Raw genomic sequence first — 16,376 nt, 5'->3', positions numbered from 1 at the left:
AACCTTGCGAGGGATTTGAAAGGTGACATTTTCCAAGATTAAATAGGTTGTTTGCTTGCTCGCTCAAAAAGAAATCATATTCCCAGCAAGTTTGTTCGCATCCTTCCAATAAGTTCGTTCCCGCGCCTCGTTCTTCCTTTGCTTTTACGAGCGTGCTGCTTGTAGGATCTTTTTTGCTCTCTCTTTGCTTTCCTCAACTAGTCAATGCTATGGTTAGCTGGATTCTTGCTTTTCTTTTCCTCCTGCAGAACTGCGCAGTTTCGTTGAGTCTCCTCCATGCCCTGCAGGCAAACGTTCATCGCAGCGGGTGGTGTCAAGCTCTGTTGGGTCACCGCCAGATCCGGCCTTCGAGGAAATCGCAATTGGGAAGAGGTGTAGGCCTGCGTTGCTTCAAGGAAGCCCTTCTGCCGATCTCGTTGGCAATGCAGGTATCGCTGATGTGCACAATCATTCCTTGCGGAATAGCCTTAACGTGTCTACGACTTTCTTTGCTACAGTGCATTCTTTACTGGCGAGTTGCGTTAAGATGGTGCTCTGGTTTTTTTTTTTGCAGACAAAGGATACTCTCCACTGGGAGAGGAGTGCGCACAAGCACCATCTTCTTCTCAACAACAACTTCCTTGCCCATCTCACGAATTAGGGAAAGCTGCAACCTCATTTTCTGAAGTTGGCCAATCTTCGCCTGCTCGGAATGTCTTGGACAGTGGCAAGCTACTGGACAAAGGGAAAAGCTTGTTAGTCAAGGAAACCTTGCTGCTACTCATGATCAGTGATATAGATGAGGATAGTAAACCTTTCTCCATAGAGGGGAAAATCTTGAATTGGTATGGCACATACCATTCCATCTCGTCTGGGCAAAAGAAAAATGCACGTTACTTCAAGTTTGACATCGTCGATGCCGAGTGCATTGACATGATTACGGTCGTCGTTGTGGATCCCTTCATTGAGACCTACACCAGGGAGCTCAAGATCGGCTTCTTCGCCAGGCTTGACTGTCCTCTTGTGAGGGCTAAAAACCATAACGATGCTGGGTCAGCTTTGTTCTCCTTGCATGTCGATGCGTCGACAACCATTAGACCTTGCGACGCATTCCCTGTTACTTTAGCTTTCTATCCTGAGACCAAGATAAGAACATTTCGCTGACGCTGCAATTTCCGAGGCTACTAGCCCACGTCCGCCCTTAGCGACACTGGCGTTTGTTGTTCTCTTGCATTCCCAGTGCTCAGTCTGTGACTCGCCGAAGGTGAAGAAGGTCGAAGGCCGACTGTGTTGTTCTCTTTGCGATAAAGATCACGTCATCAACACGACGCTCAGACTGGAGGCACAGATTCGAAGCAGCATTGACAGACGTGTTGTGGCGGTTCAAGTGTCAGAATCTATGGTGGATCGTCTTCTGAGCTTGCCAAGGAGCTTCAAGGAGCTGTACATGGAGAGCATTCCATAGGCGAGGGATATTTTATCTACATCTGTTGTCGAGGGTGTGTTCAAAATTGGCACAAATGGCTCTATGATATCTTTCACTCCTCTGTTGGAAACCTAGATACTTTGAGAGCATGTATTTGAATAGCTTTTGGCCTTTCACCACGAATAACTATTCTTCCTTACCTAGATCCCTCTAGAATCGATGAACTAAATTTTGGCTTGTCCATTGTATATCCCGTTTCAAAAGAAAGTCCATGGTGTCTCTCCATAGCTTGCTTTCTACTCTTCCTTCCTCTCTATCTTTTCAACCTTCCAAAGCACAGACTCTCTCTCTCTCTCTCTCTCTCTCTCTCTCTCTCTCTCTCTCTCTCTCTCTCTCTCTCTCTCTCTCTCTCTCTCTCTAGCACACGTATACAAACAAACACACAAGCTGACTTAATGTTTACAATCTTTGCGTGTCTTTCCAATGACTCTCTTGGCCGAACAAGACATCGATACCGTTTTCGCGGCGCGGTTTCCGAACAATTCAGACATCTTCCTCGTGCTACACCATCTCCAAAACTCAACAGGTGCACCGCATGACCTTAGATCAAATTTGCTCGACAACTTGTTCGAGAGCTTCTTGCGTGATAGACATGCTGTCCCAGGTGCATGCCTCTTCTTCCATGATGATGAGCCCACTAGCACAATGACAGCCACAAAATTCTCGTCTTTGTATTCAACATCCACCAGCTCACTTGCCCTTAGCCTCGACATATTAACGGCCTTCGCTCACTCTGTGACTTGTAGGTTAAAAGTGTATTTGAAAATAGATGACAGCGCGAGAACAATCATCTTGGGGATGCCATCGAAACCATTTCTTGCAAAGGGCATTCTGCTCTCCGAAACAACCAACGGCATCACATACCTTCCCACCTTCACAACGTCCTCAAACCGTGCACGTGTTCGATGGGAAGAAGATGAGGTGGCCACTTTGCATCAACTATCCTTGTTGCATGAGGCTTTGCCAGATATTGAGGCCGTCCGCATGTTCCAAGTCAAACACCCACACACATTGCACACAACCCAGGCAGTGAAATGCAAGCTTTCACGCCTGAAGAACGAGAAGGGTCTGGTCACCGGTGCTCAGATACGACGCACCCATGCTAGGTTGAGCAAGGCGATTAAGAGATACAACATAAGCATCAAAGACAAGCCCATTACACCCTGCAAAAAATGTGGACGCTTGCTATTCCGTCGCCAGATTACACGCCAGCTTCTGCCTTCAGTTGCGGAATCGATTTCAACAAAGCGAAGACGCTGTGAGCGGGATAAAAACACACACAGCGCCTCTATAACGACCCGACACACACTCTTGGGAAGATACACACACACACTATGGGGCACCACTCGGCTTACACAACACACCTGGCCGAGACAGGGAACACACCTCTGGAGTGAGAGGAGAGAGACTATCCAGTTGCCCACTCCACACAGACACACACACACACACACACACCCAAAAAACTCAGCTCAAAAGAGGAGATTTTCTGATGTTTAGTTACAATTGAGCTTGGGCCAACACCAATGGGGCAAACAGCTCCCACAATATGGGTAAAAGATACCAGATACAATCACAAATTGGAGAAGAAGCTTCACTCACCGGAGAAGATTACACAGAAAAATAGCAGAAAAAGAGTGAGGAATTTGGCAAAATGGACAGCGCCATCGCGTCCGGAACGGCCCAAAACCCCAGTCTACAATGTCAAAGTGCTCAAATCCGACCTCGGATGAGCAGTTTACGGCCAAAACAGGCTCCAAAATGAGCAAACACACACCTGCGGCTGTTCCTCCTCTCTTCTCCACGTTTTTTCTGGTCTTCTCTCTCTTTTTTCAGTTTCCACACTTAGATTTATTAGTTGGGCACCCTTGGCCTTTTAGATGACCTCAAACGGACCCCGAACAGGCCAAAAACTGACCTCGCAGTGCATAGTTGTCACCTTTTTGCATCATCCGCACACCTGGCACTCATTTCTTTTCAATAATGCGTCTCGCAACCATGTGAAGTGGCCCCAAAAAGTGGTCCTAATGATGACCTTTCTGCATAATTCTCACAAGAAAACACCCACGTTGTGTCCGTATTCATCCACGTGGAAATATTGACCCCGTTCGGCCTCCTGACGCCACTCGATGCCATCTGACGCACCTGCTTACCTCATGTCGTCGGCCCGCGGATAGCTTCCTCGAGAAGTTTTACGTGCTACCAACTCCTCCTTATTGTAGAAAAAACACACTGGTACTGGTAACAATGAAAGTCTATGCACTATGTACATGCAGTCCTACCTGTACACATGTGGGCCCCACGTAACCACCTGGCTCTGGAAAATGGGCAATTCTTCATTTGATGCACCATGCATGTGTATGTACATATGTTCAATCCCTTGCTCCAAAAAACTCCTAACAACGCTATGCGGATGTGTGCATCTGCAACCAGTGCAAGAAACACTTGGCAAGCGATAGCAACCGCCTATGGAGCTTGCAAGAGACAGGGTTCAATCCAACGCTTTCCTTTGTGTCAGATCTAAACCCCATAGAGGCACGCTTGGTCTCCATTCGTATTCCCTTCGCCAAGATACATGAACTGACGTACGATGGTCAGTATGGGCTTAGAGGTAGTGTTACATCATTTATGATCAGCAGCAGCAAAGAGAGATATGAGACTCGCCGCATCACAGGTCTCCTCATCCCTCACCAACACTGCTTGATCCACAGACAACTCATCTTGCTCCACCATCATCAATCTAGCATGATACAATTTAAGACGCAACCAATTTACCCTTGACTTATGTAGAACACCATCTAGGTTAGCCAGCTGATATGTGCCATTTGGAAAACACTCCACTACCTTGAAAGGGCCTTCCCACTTAATTTGAAACTTCTTTTGGAAGGTGTTGTCCAGCTTACTATTGTAGCGCAAAACCAAGTCATGTTTCTTGATACCCTTACTTTTAACCTTTTCATTTATCTTTGCCAAAGCCTTATCCTGCATCTGCCCATAATGTTCCAATGCGCTCATCCTATCCAACTGGACCTCTTGTAACTGCAAGAGCCTCTCTTTGAATGCATCACTAGGCGACCCAAGCAACTTCTCTAACATCTTGACCGTAGGCAACTCTACCTCCACAGGCAATAGTGCTTCCTTTCCATACACCAAATGAAATGGAGTAAACCCTGTACCTGTCTTCACCGAAGTACGGTAAGCCCATAATGCACTAGGCAATTCCAAATCCCAATTCTTTCCTTGGTGCTCTGTCACTTTCGAAAGAATCTGTACCAACTCACCATTGAATCTTTCATTTAAGCCATTACACTGCGGGTAATAAGGAGTGGTATGCTGGTGCCTAATCTTCATCTTTGTGCATAAGAAGTCTAGCAGTTTAGCTCTAAATCCTGGCCCCTTATCTGAAAGTAGCTCTAATGGCACCCCAAACTTGCAACATATTTCATCATACACAAATTTTGCCACATCCTTTGCAGTGATCTGTTTTACTGCTATAGCCTCTGCCCATCTAGAGAGATAGTCCACTGCCGTCAAGATATAGCTTTTGCCCCTGCTTGTGATAGGTAACGGGCCTATTGCATCAATCCCCCACTTTTCAAACACATCAAACGCCATAATGGTTTTTCGTAGCTCTGGCTTCAACACTCTCTTCCCAAATGCTTGACACCTATTGCAAGACCTACACCAATGGTGAACATCCTTGTGCAAACTAGGCCATACATACCCCTCTTGCAAAATCTTATGCAAGGTGATCTTTAGAGCAAAATGGCCACCACATGCGCCTTCATGATTCTCTTCCAACAATCTGTAAAGCTCCTCCCGCCAAGGTACACGTCTCAACACGAGATCAACCCCTTTCATGTATAAGACATCACCAATCAATTTGTACCTGTATGCTCTACGCACAAAGCCATACTTCTTAGACTTCTGAATCTCCTTTGGAATGATTCCTGTTAGCAAAAACTCCTCTTCTTGAGCCAAACTTTCCCGGCCATGATAAAGAGGTAAAGTGGTCCTCAACACAAATAGCTCCCCAATCATGCCTTGAGCTGCTTCATGTGCCTCTCCATTTAGAGCACGTTCAATGTGTTTGATGCTCCATGCTTCAAACTTTTTTAATAGGCCTTTAATTCTAAAGCACATTTCCTTCAATGAGGTGTTCTTGCTCTTCCACACACCCAGCACTTGCTTCACCACTAACAAGGCATCACCTTTTATGCTCAACCTTCGAACCCCATGCTTCAAACAAGTGTGTAATCCGGCTTCCAATGTAGCATATTCAGCCTCATTGTTACTATGCGCATCCAATTTGAACCCTCTCTTGCATACTAGCTCCCCCTCTGGATCATAAAGTGCTATACCCCCTGAAGCTGCATCGTGGCTCTTTCTGTATGAACCATTAAAGAACAACACATGTGCATTGCTGATCTGTGGCACTTCTTCAACTACCTTTCTCACCACCTCTTCCTTAACAATAAGGGGATTCTCCTTGTAGGTCAACAAATCAGCTAGGGTAGCCCTTGTACTATCTTCCACTAGAAAAGAGAACTCAAACTCTTGCAGCTCAATTACCCATTTCTTCACCACATTTGACATGTTAGTACCATTAATTAACTGTGGCAAAAAGGCATAACTCGTCAAGAAAACAAAAGGCCGTGGTAGCAAGTAATGACGAAATCGTCGACAAGCAAATATTACACTGGCCATCACTAGCTCTACTTCCGATAACTTTCTCTCCGCTACCAACTTCACTCGGCTTGCACAATACACTGGCCTCATATAATGGCTGCCCTTCCCCTTTTGCAATAGCATAGCTCCAATGGCATCATCCCCTACTGATGGATTTACATAAAAAACTTTCTCCCAATCAGGAGCCTGCATGGCTGACAAACCCCCTAACACCTCTTTCACCTCTTGAAACACTTCTTCACACTTGTCATCCCATTGCAATGGATCATGCTTTGCCACTTGCTGTAATGGATAAAGAAGTTGCGAAGACAATGGAATAAACCGTGCCATGTACTTCACTTTGTGTATAAAGGTTGCCAATTGCTTCGTACTCGTAGGTGATGGAAGAAGAATAATAGACTTAACCTTGTCTGGATCAGCCTCAATGCCATTTTCTGACACCATGTGGCCCAATAACTTCACCCTTGGCTGTGCTAGATGACATTTCTTTGGATTTAGTTGTCCTCCACATTCATCATATCGAGCCAATACCATCTGCAGCTTCTCATGGTGTTCAGCCCTACTGCTATAAACACAGAAGTCATCCATAAAAGCTTTAACACAACTACCAATGAATGGTTCCAACACCCAATTCGCTCTCTCTTGATAGAAGGAAGGTCCATTTGACAACCCAAATGGCAATACTGTCTAGCAATAGCAGCCCCATGGCGTAATAAAAGTTGTCTTTGTGCGGTCTTTAAGAGCAATCTTCAATTGAAAATAGCCTGAAAAACCATCACACACACTGTGCCTCTCATAACCTGCCACTGAATCCAAGATCTGATCGATGAATGGAAGAGGATATGGGTTCTTCTTAGTGGCTGCGTTTAAGGGTTTAAAATCCACACAAATTCTCCACTTCCCATCCTTCTTTGGATTGACTACAACTGGACTCACCCATTCTGTGGTCTCCACTGGAACTATGAACCCTGCCTTCAATAACTTGTCCACCTCTACCCGCAAGGCTTCCATTTGCTCTTGACCCATCCTTCTTAGCCTTTGCCGCACTGGCTTAGCACCTTCTTTCAGCTCTATATGCATCTCTTCACCCTTGAACCCTCTGATCTCTTCATATGAAGTAATGAACAAATCAGGAAATCTAGCCAGCATATGCAAAAATATATCCTTCTCCATAGCTGAGAGGTCTCCACTAATCATTTGCGTCATTAATTCCTGCTTCTTTGACAACTCAACCTTGGTTTGCATCAGCCCTTCAATCACTTCATAAGGCCCTTCACTTTCATCCTCATTCGCAAATGCAACTAAACCATCCTCCTGGATTTCTTTGTCCATAAAAAGAAATGAAACATCAGCATCCTCATCACTGCTGGTAGTACTATCACTGTCCTCATCTGTCACCGTGGAAGAGTCTTCATCACTAGACTCATCCTCATCTTCATAAAGCTCCTCTAATCGTTTCCTTGTGTCCATATTATAAAGCTTCTTGGTACCTGTCTTTCCATAGAGGCTAATCGTACCATGTCGCCAATCTTGAACAGCTCCCACTGCACGTAACCATGGTCTTCCCAGTATAATAGGAACCCTGCTGGCATCACATGAAAATCAACCACTGCCTTTGCATCATATGCCTCCACTTCTAAGCTCTTTACAACACCCAAGCATTTTACTTTTTGATGGTTTGCCAATCTGATCCGAAAACCTGACACCCCAGCCACTGTGAGACCCATCTTCTCAACGCATGAGTGTGTTATGACGCATATTTGGGCTCCGCCATCCACATAACCTTGTCCCAAATTTTTCCTTTTATGCCACACATCTACTATTGGACAAATGTCTGGTAGCTCATCCATTGCCAACACCTTTACTGAACCTCTCTCTGGCTCTTTCTCCATTGGGTTAACCATCCTCTTCCACTGTCGCTTTAGCTTAGGCACCATCTCTATAAGCTGCCCAAAAGTAACATCTGCCTTCCTGCTCGTCAGATCCTCCTTCAAGTCATAGCTTAATTGCCCATCCCCTAGTGGAAAATCTGAAACATGAAACTTTCGACGAGCTCTCCTTTTCCTCTTCGCCTTGACATCCTCGCCTTCATGGCTCTTTCCTTTCTTCTTACTAGGACCTGAGGCACTTCTTCCTTCCTTTTCCTTTGTGGTCCTCTTCCCAATAGGCATCACTAATGTATCCTCTAGCTTTGATGCCTTCTCCAAGGTGACTACACTTAGCACTTTTTTCTTTCCCTTTTCCTCCTGGGTCAGTCCACTGCTTCCTTCGTCTCCCTTAATTTCGATGCCATAATCATTTGACCTAGTTAGCACCTGTCTTGGCAATGGATACATGTCTTCCCCCATCCTTGGTGGCTTATCACATTGCGGGCTGATGTGACCCAACTCTCCACAATTATAACATGTGGGCGTCTGCCTCCAAAACCTACCATTGCTTTGTCCAACACCATTCCTAGGCCTTTCTTCACCTCCTGGCTGATTTGCAAACCTCCCTCGACCTCGATTATGTCCCACTTGACCTAGCATGTTTAGGCTGAGATTCTTCATCAAATCTACCATTTGCCTCATGTCTTGCCTTAGCCCATCATCTTGCACTGCTGTAGTGACCACTGCTGGCATAACCTGAGTAGTAACAGGAACCACTGGTTCATGATGAACCCCTGACATGCGCCCTTGTAAAGACTCTATAGGCTGAAATTCAGACCTCATTGGCAAAGACTCCACCCCTAACTGGCTCATTTTCCTCAGCTTCCACTCTTTGTTCCTTGCTACCTCTAGTGCATCCTCATATGTCCTAGGCTTCTTTAGCTCCACTCTCCAATGTATATTCTCCCAAAGACCAGCCAAGAACCTGTCCTTCTTCATCATGTCAGGCGGGGGTACCTGTGGTGCTAAAGCCTTGCACATTCGCTCCCATGCCAATGAAAACTTACGTATGTACGCATCTACTGGCTCACCTTCCTTTTGCACCAAAGCCTGTACTTCTTGCCACACTTTGTCAGGATCTTCTATCTTCACAAACTCCACTTCCAACCCATGTCGTAGATTGTCCCTACTCAACCTTACAGGTGGATCAGCCACACGCAACTCCTCTTCAAATGCTTTAGACCAAACTCGTGCATCACTCTTCAAACAAATTTGGAGAAGGCGTAACATTTTCGTAGGGTCATGAATCTGGTTGCTAATGCAGGCAACCTCCATCTTTTCCAAAAATTCTTCCACATCTTCATCACTTCTTCCATGAAACTTCGGATAAGAGAAAGCCATGGCTACCCAAATTATGATGCTTTGAGAACCCCTTCGAACACACGTGCAAGAACCGAAAACTTTTCAATGGAGCTCAACTTTAGATAAGGACAAACACATGCACATCAAATGAGTTTTCATAGTTAATCATCGAAATGACAACAGGCAAAGGACATTCCAGGATCTCTCTCAATCTTCTTGGCCCAAACATAAAGACTATGCGCTGCTGGAAAAAGATCTTCCTGGACACATGAACATTAATCTGAATTCTTTGAGTTAAATGAAAAGGAGTGAACTGAGGGCCATTTTGATCATCCATTAAAGCCAACCATGAAGCTCCCAAGAAGGCACACCTGACTCAACCTCTGATTTTGCCAAAATTTCAGCAGCATAACAGCATAAATGGCTCAAAATACCAAAAAACCAGCCATCATAACTTGGGAAAATTTCGACAGAGTTTCCCCAGAAGTAGAGCAGTAGGAACCCAAAATATAGACTGTCTATGTATGCATAAACTGTCAACAATAGAACCCGAGCATCAAGTAGGACTCACTAGTACATAGCCTATGGCGAGGTCACAAAAAGGGTGCTCCAGCTACCTGTATCACCGAAAGGATCTCCACATTTGAGAATCCCCCAGCTCAATAAAAACCTCACGCTATCGACCCTCACACGAAGGCTAATGCAAATCGCATATAGTCAAGTCTCAGAAATGACTATCTTCCATACCAAGTCTCAGAAATGGCTGGGACTGCCAAATACAACCAAGTATGGCTCCACAAATGCGTACAATGGCAGTTTCCACAAGTAACGTACAATCCAGCAGACAATGCGCTCAAATAGGCGCCAAGTGATGCATACCCACAACAACTGCAAGTGGCATCACTGCTACTATATCACTGTACTCCAACTACATGTACCTGTGTGAATCACCTGTACCTGTACCTGTCCCTGTAACCTATAACCTGTAACCTGTAACCTGTAATCTGCAACTTGCAACCTGTAATCTCGAAGCTCGAAGCTCGAAGCAGAAGGTACTCGAAGAAGATCCTCCGTGGGGGCACCAAAAGAATGTGAGCGGGATGAAAACACACACAACGCCTCTATAACGACCCGACACACACTCTTGGGAAGATACACACACACACTATGGGGCACCACTCGGCTTACACAACACACCTGGCCGAGACAGGGAACACACCTCTGGAGTGAGAGGAGAGAGACTATCCACTTGCCCACTCCACACAGACACACACACACACACACACACACACAAAAACTCAGCTCAAAAGAGGAGAACTTTTGATGTTTAGATACAAATGAGCTTGGGCCAACACCAATGGGGCAAACAGCTCACACAATATGGGTAAAAGATACCAGATACAATCACAAATTGGAGAAGAAGCTTCACTCACCGGAGAAGATTACACAGAAAAACAGCAGAAAAAGAGTGAGGAATTTGGCAAAATGGACAGCGCCATCGCGTCCGGAACAGCCCAAAACCCCAGTCTACAATGTCAAAGTGCTCAAATCCGACCTCGGATGAGCAGTTTACGGCCAAAACAGGCTCTAAAATGAGCAAAAACACACCTGCGGCTGTTCCTCCTCTCTTCTGCACGTTTTTTCTGGTCTTCTCTCTCTTTTTTCAGTTTCCACACTTAGATTTATTAGTTGGGCACCCTTGGCCTTTTAGATGACCTCAAACGGACCCCGAACAGGCCAAAAACTGACCTCGCAGTGCATAGTTGTCACCTTTTTGCATCATCCGCACACCTGGCACTCATTTCTTTTCAATAATGCGTCTCGCAACCATGTGAAGTGGCCCCAAAAAGTGGTCCTAATGATAACCTTTCTGCATAATTCTCACAAGAAAACACCCACGTTGTGTCCGTATTCATCCACGTGGAAATATTGACCCCGTTCGGCCTCCTGACGCCACTCTATGCCATCTGACGCACCTGCTTACCTCATGTCGTCGGCCCGCGGATAGCTTCCTTGAGAAGTTTTACGCGCTACCAACTCCTCCTTATTGTAGAAAAAACACACTGGTACTGGTAACAATGAAAGTCTATGCACTATGTACATGCAGTCCTACCTGTACACATGTGGGCCCCACGTAACCACCTGGCTCTGGAAAATGGGCAATTCTTCATTTGATGCACCATGCATGTGTATGTACATATGTTCAATCCCTTGCTCCAAAAAACTCCTAACAACGCTATGCGGATGTGTGCATCTGCAACCAGTGCAAGAAACACTTGGCAAGCGATAGCAACCGCCTATGGAGCTTGCAAGAGACAGGGTTCAATCCAACGCTTTCCTTTGTGTCAGATCTAAACCCCATAGAGGCACGCTTGGTCTCCATTCGTATTCCCTTCGCCAAGATACGTGAACTGACGTACGATGGTCAGTATGGGCTTAGAGGTAGTGTTGTCAATGTGCTTGCCAACTTGGAGAAGAGCCAGGCTGTGCTGCCTCGCTTCATTGAGGATGAGGCTTTTGTCTTTGTGGGCATCAAACGGAAGCTCGAGTACGATAGATGTTACCTAAGCGGTGTTGTGCAACCCTTGCTCACAATGCGTGCAACCACTACGTTGCTGTCCACACCACTCTACACACGAGAAGGTGTCACCATCAACGACAGGTGGCTTGCACATCTTTCCAGTCTAAGTATGCCTCCTGCAAATACCGTTAACAACAATACGCACGATGTTGAGCTTGAGGATGATCAAACTGATGTCATGCTTCATGGGGTCACAAGTGCGGCAGAGGTTGTCGACTATAGTGGCAAGATTCTTCATGTTGCGCCTTGTGAGGGCAATTCACCGTTGAGCATCTTCACGGACGAGTATTGCGAGGAGTTGAGCATCCCGACTCTTTTCTTCGGGTCCCCTAGAAGATATAGGGAGGCCGCGAACAAAGATTATCAAACGATCGGAAAGTGGGAGCTCCTAAACGTCGATAGAAGATTCGCCCTGGACATCGAGAATTTATTTTTCAAGTCTATCAAAATCATGTCACAACAAGTTGCTTCCTCTGTTTGGGTGCGAATGCGCAAGGGAAAGCTAGGGGATGCAGTGCTAACCGCAAGGCAGGTTGTAGAAGACACAAACATAGAGAGGCTTCTCAACTCAAGATTAGGCTTTAGAGACTTCGAGGCGCTGCGCACGTCCCCCGACTACAAGGAAAAGATGAAAAAAAATGTCTTCGCAATGATCCGGCAACTTGGACCGCCTACATTTTTTGTCACGTTCTCCTCCGCAGAACAAAGATGGAAAGAGCTTCTTGCTGCACTTGAGAAGTTGGTCCCGCTAAGCCAAGAGCCTGACGAGAGTCTGAGCTCATATCAACGTCGCCTCATTCGTGCCGATCCCATTACAACTGCTCGTTTCTACGTAAACAGGTTCAACGCAATGAAACGGTTGTTGCGCACTGATTCCTCCATATGCGGCAAAATACGGGACTTCTTTTTCATCACGGAGTTCCAAAGTTGCGGTAGCCAACATGATCATGGTTTACTGTGGCTAGAAAATGCTCCATCACTCACAACACACTCAAATCAAGATATTGTATTATTTCTAGATACCCACATTAGCACATATAGATCCATCTTGCCCAATGACCTTTCTGAAGCTTACAAGCACAAGCATCATAAGACTTGCCAAAAGAAGAGCAAAAGTTGCCGTTTTGGATTTCCACGTTTTCCCATGCCATTCACAACTATTATCCGACAAGGAATACTTGAGGGAAACATAGCTAGACAAGGCAAGCTTTATTTGCAACAAAGCGAAAAACAACTCAGCCAAATTGATTCACAAAATGCCCCTACGTTTGAAGAATGGCTAGAACAAGTACAACTCTCCATGGAACAGTACTTGCTTGCATTGCAAGCAACTATCTCAACACCCACCATTTTTCTCAAGCGCAAACCAAGCGATATATTCACAAACAACTTCAACAAATCAATAGCTTCACTTTGGAATGCAAATACAGATATACAGTTTGTGCTAAATGCACATGGAGCTGCGAGCTATTGCATCTCATACATGACAAAAATGGACAATACATTAATAGGAGCAATCAAGTCACAAGTTGATCACTGTGTCGCAAACAATGCAACAACGCTGGAGAGACTACGAAAAGTTGGTAGCACAATCCTTAAGACACAGCAAATTAGTTCACAGCAAGCTGCTTACATATGTCTCTCGCTCCCATTGCATAGCTCCTCTAGAGAATTCATATACATAAATACTAACCCACCTGAAGAGCGTGCCCTTGTTCTCAAAAAGAAGAACGCCCTACAAAAAATGCACCCCGACACAACAGAAATCTTCTCTGCCTCCATCATTGACAAATATGCCTCTAGACCACACTCGTTCTTTGCCATGTGCTTGGCCCAGTTCGCTTCCACAACCAAAAACCCCTCCAGGCCTGACAATTTGCTGCAGAGGGCACGCATCATGCGGTACGTCAGATACAATAAAGCCAAAGACCCTGACAACCACTACAGAGAACAATGCCTTCTCTTCTTGCCGTGGTCAAGACATGAGAATGAGCACCTACCCGAAGGTTCATCTTGGATCGATGTCTACACTTCGAACATTGAGACAGTAAAAAGCAATGAATCACAGTTCGTTGTCGAACCAGCTCCACTTGATAGACTCGCAACAGCTATCACAACCTCACGCAGCACGAGGAGTGTAAGTTCCTTGAACGATTCCAACAATCCCAACGTGATGATCAACACCCCATCAAACCAACTGACAAAGAAACCATTTGCTTTGCATTTTTCCAAACATATTGGCATGACCAATGAGGATTTCCACACATCAATAAAGAAACTAAACCCACAACAGCGACTCATCCTCGATGATGTCATGCTTAAAAAATGCCTAGCGCCATGTGAAAAGATACATCTCTTCCTCACGGGTGGAGCAGGCACTGGGAAAACATTCACGCTACTCTTGCTTATCGAAGCCCTCATTCGTTTCTACACGCATAAGTCGGGCCACAATCCTGACTTTCCTAAGGCACTCCTGATGGCATATACAGGCAAAGCAGCATTCAACATTGGTGGTACAACTATACACTCAGCTTTACATTTGCCTTTGATAACTACGACACACACAAGCCTCAGAGCACAAAAGCTAGATGCATTGTCCTTACTTTATCAAGATTTGGAGCTTGTAGTGTTTGATGAAGTCTCCTTGATAGGATCAAGTGTCTTCTCATTGGCCGACTCACGTCTTCGTGCCATCAAGAGAAAACATGACCAACCTTTTGGTGGCCTAGATGTCATACTTTGTGGTGACCTCTGCCAAGCTAGCCCAGTCAAAGACTCTTGGATATTCACAACCAAGCAACCTCTTCTCGAGGCGGTTGCACCTTCGTATTGGCATGAATTCCTTAAGTGCTACGAATTAACGATGACAATGAGACAAACCGATGGACAATTTATAGAGGTGCTCAACCGAATGAGAACTGGCTCACACACCAACAACGACCTTGCTTACATTAACAACTCCTTCCACAGAGAGCTGTCTGCTGACATAACCATATCACACCTATTCTACTCTAACAAGGCAAAGGATGAACACAACAAAAAGGTCTTCGCAGAATTGCTCGGTGAGCCACACATATTCAAAGCAATTGACAAGCGTGGCACCTCTTGCAGCAAAACAATAGCAACTCCATTGGACGCAAGACAAACTGCAGGTCTCCAAGCAACATTGTGCCTCAAGCCGGGCCTAGTGGTCGAGCTATGCGCTGGAAATCTGGACATTCTCGACGGCCTCGTCAACGGTGCAGAAGGCGTCTACAAGCTCTACACTACATTCTCCGACACGGCATGCCTTTGGATTCATTTCACCAACCCTAGCATAGGGCAAAAACAAAGGTACGACCACCGTCATCTTCACAACCCACTCACATTGCCTAGTTGGACGCCAATTCTCCGCATCACACGCGAATTCCAAATTGGCAAGAACTACTTCAACACCCTCACACGCAAGCAATTCCCAGTTCAGCCTGCTGCAGCCCGCACGATTCACCGCTCGCAAGGGCTTACACTCAACACACTAGCTTTCAACCCCAAAGGGATTAGGTCTCATGGCCTCGCATACACTGCTCTTACACGAATTCGTGACACTGCAAATCTATATTTGGTGGAGAGCTTGCTGCCCTGCAACATTCACACCGATGCATCAATTCTCAAAGAGCTCCACAGGTTGAGAAGAGAAGCAACTTATCTCCCCGTCCAAAAGCAACTAGATCTTCACCAAGATACACATTACATTATCCAATCACTGAATGTCGTCTCCCTTGCAAAGCATGCAAACGATATCATCCACGACAAAAGCCTAATGGCCTCCGATGTCCTCTGCCTACAAGAGACGCGACAACATGCGACAACCATTCCAGGCTTCCGCAGCATATCCTCAACACAACTACACGGCATCTCCATTCTGCATAAAGACAACCTAATACCTACACAAATACACATCTGCATCAATCAAACACTTGAAACGATCTATGCAACTTTCCACTGCGCCAACAAGTGCCTAGCGGCAGTCATTTCACTCTACAGGGCACCGACATCATCGGTCCCGCAATTCTTGCATAGCGTCTCTAATCTTCTTGATTCAACCCGCACCATGCGACCACTAATCATAATGGGAGATTTCAACATTGACGCACTTGAGGAAACCACCACATATAGAACCCTTTTCAACCTCATTCTCCAGCACGGTCTCCACCAATTGATACACCATCCAACCACAGTACACAACTCTGTGCTGGACCACATATGGGTTAGCAATGACCTGTCACAAACCATGTCCGGCACTAACTACAACTACTGGTCGGACCACTCCACTACATACCTCCTCATCACCAAAAACTAACCTTCCCTTCCTTTTTGCAAGCCACTGTGAGTTCTCACCTTGTTATCTCTTCATAAATTTATGAATCTGGATAGA

The 16,376-nt window shown here is 45.7% G+C and overlaps 1 protein-coding gene across 1 annotated transcript; it reads left to right on the top strand.

Annotated features, from left to right (window-relative positions):
- Positions 1–1,888: 1,888 nt before the first annotated feature.
- On the top strand, positions 1,889–16,301 carry LOC147455916 (uncharacterized). Its single transcript, XM_086513779.1, has 3 exons — positions 1,889–2,723; positions 3,867–4,073; positions 11,731–16,301. The coding sequence occupies exons 1-3, from the start codon at positions 1,889–1,891 to the stop codon at positions 16,299–16,301; spliced, it is 5,613 nt and encodes a 1,870-aa protein (XP_086369905.1).
- The last annotated feature ends 75 nt before the right edge of the window (positions 16,302–16,376 follow it).

This window comes from Adiantum capillus-veneris, chromosome 6 (genome assembly GCF_014529385.1).
Source record: "Adiantum capillus-veneris isolate H3 chromosome 6, ASM1452938v2, whole genome shotgun sequence".
Taxonomy (NCBI): domain Eukaryota; kingdom Viridiplantae; phylum Streptophyta; class Polypodiopsida; order Polypodiales; family Pteridaceae; genus Adiantum; species Adiantum capillus-veneris.
The sequence above is the reverse complement of the archived record's forward strand: the minus strand, read 5'-3'. Positions and strand labels throughout refer to the sequence as shown.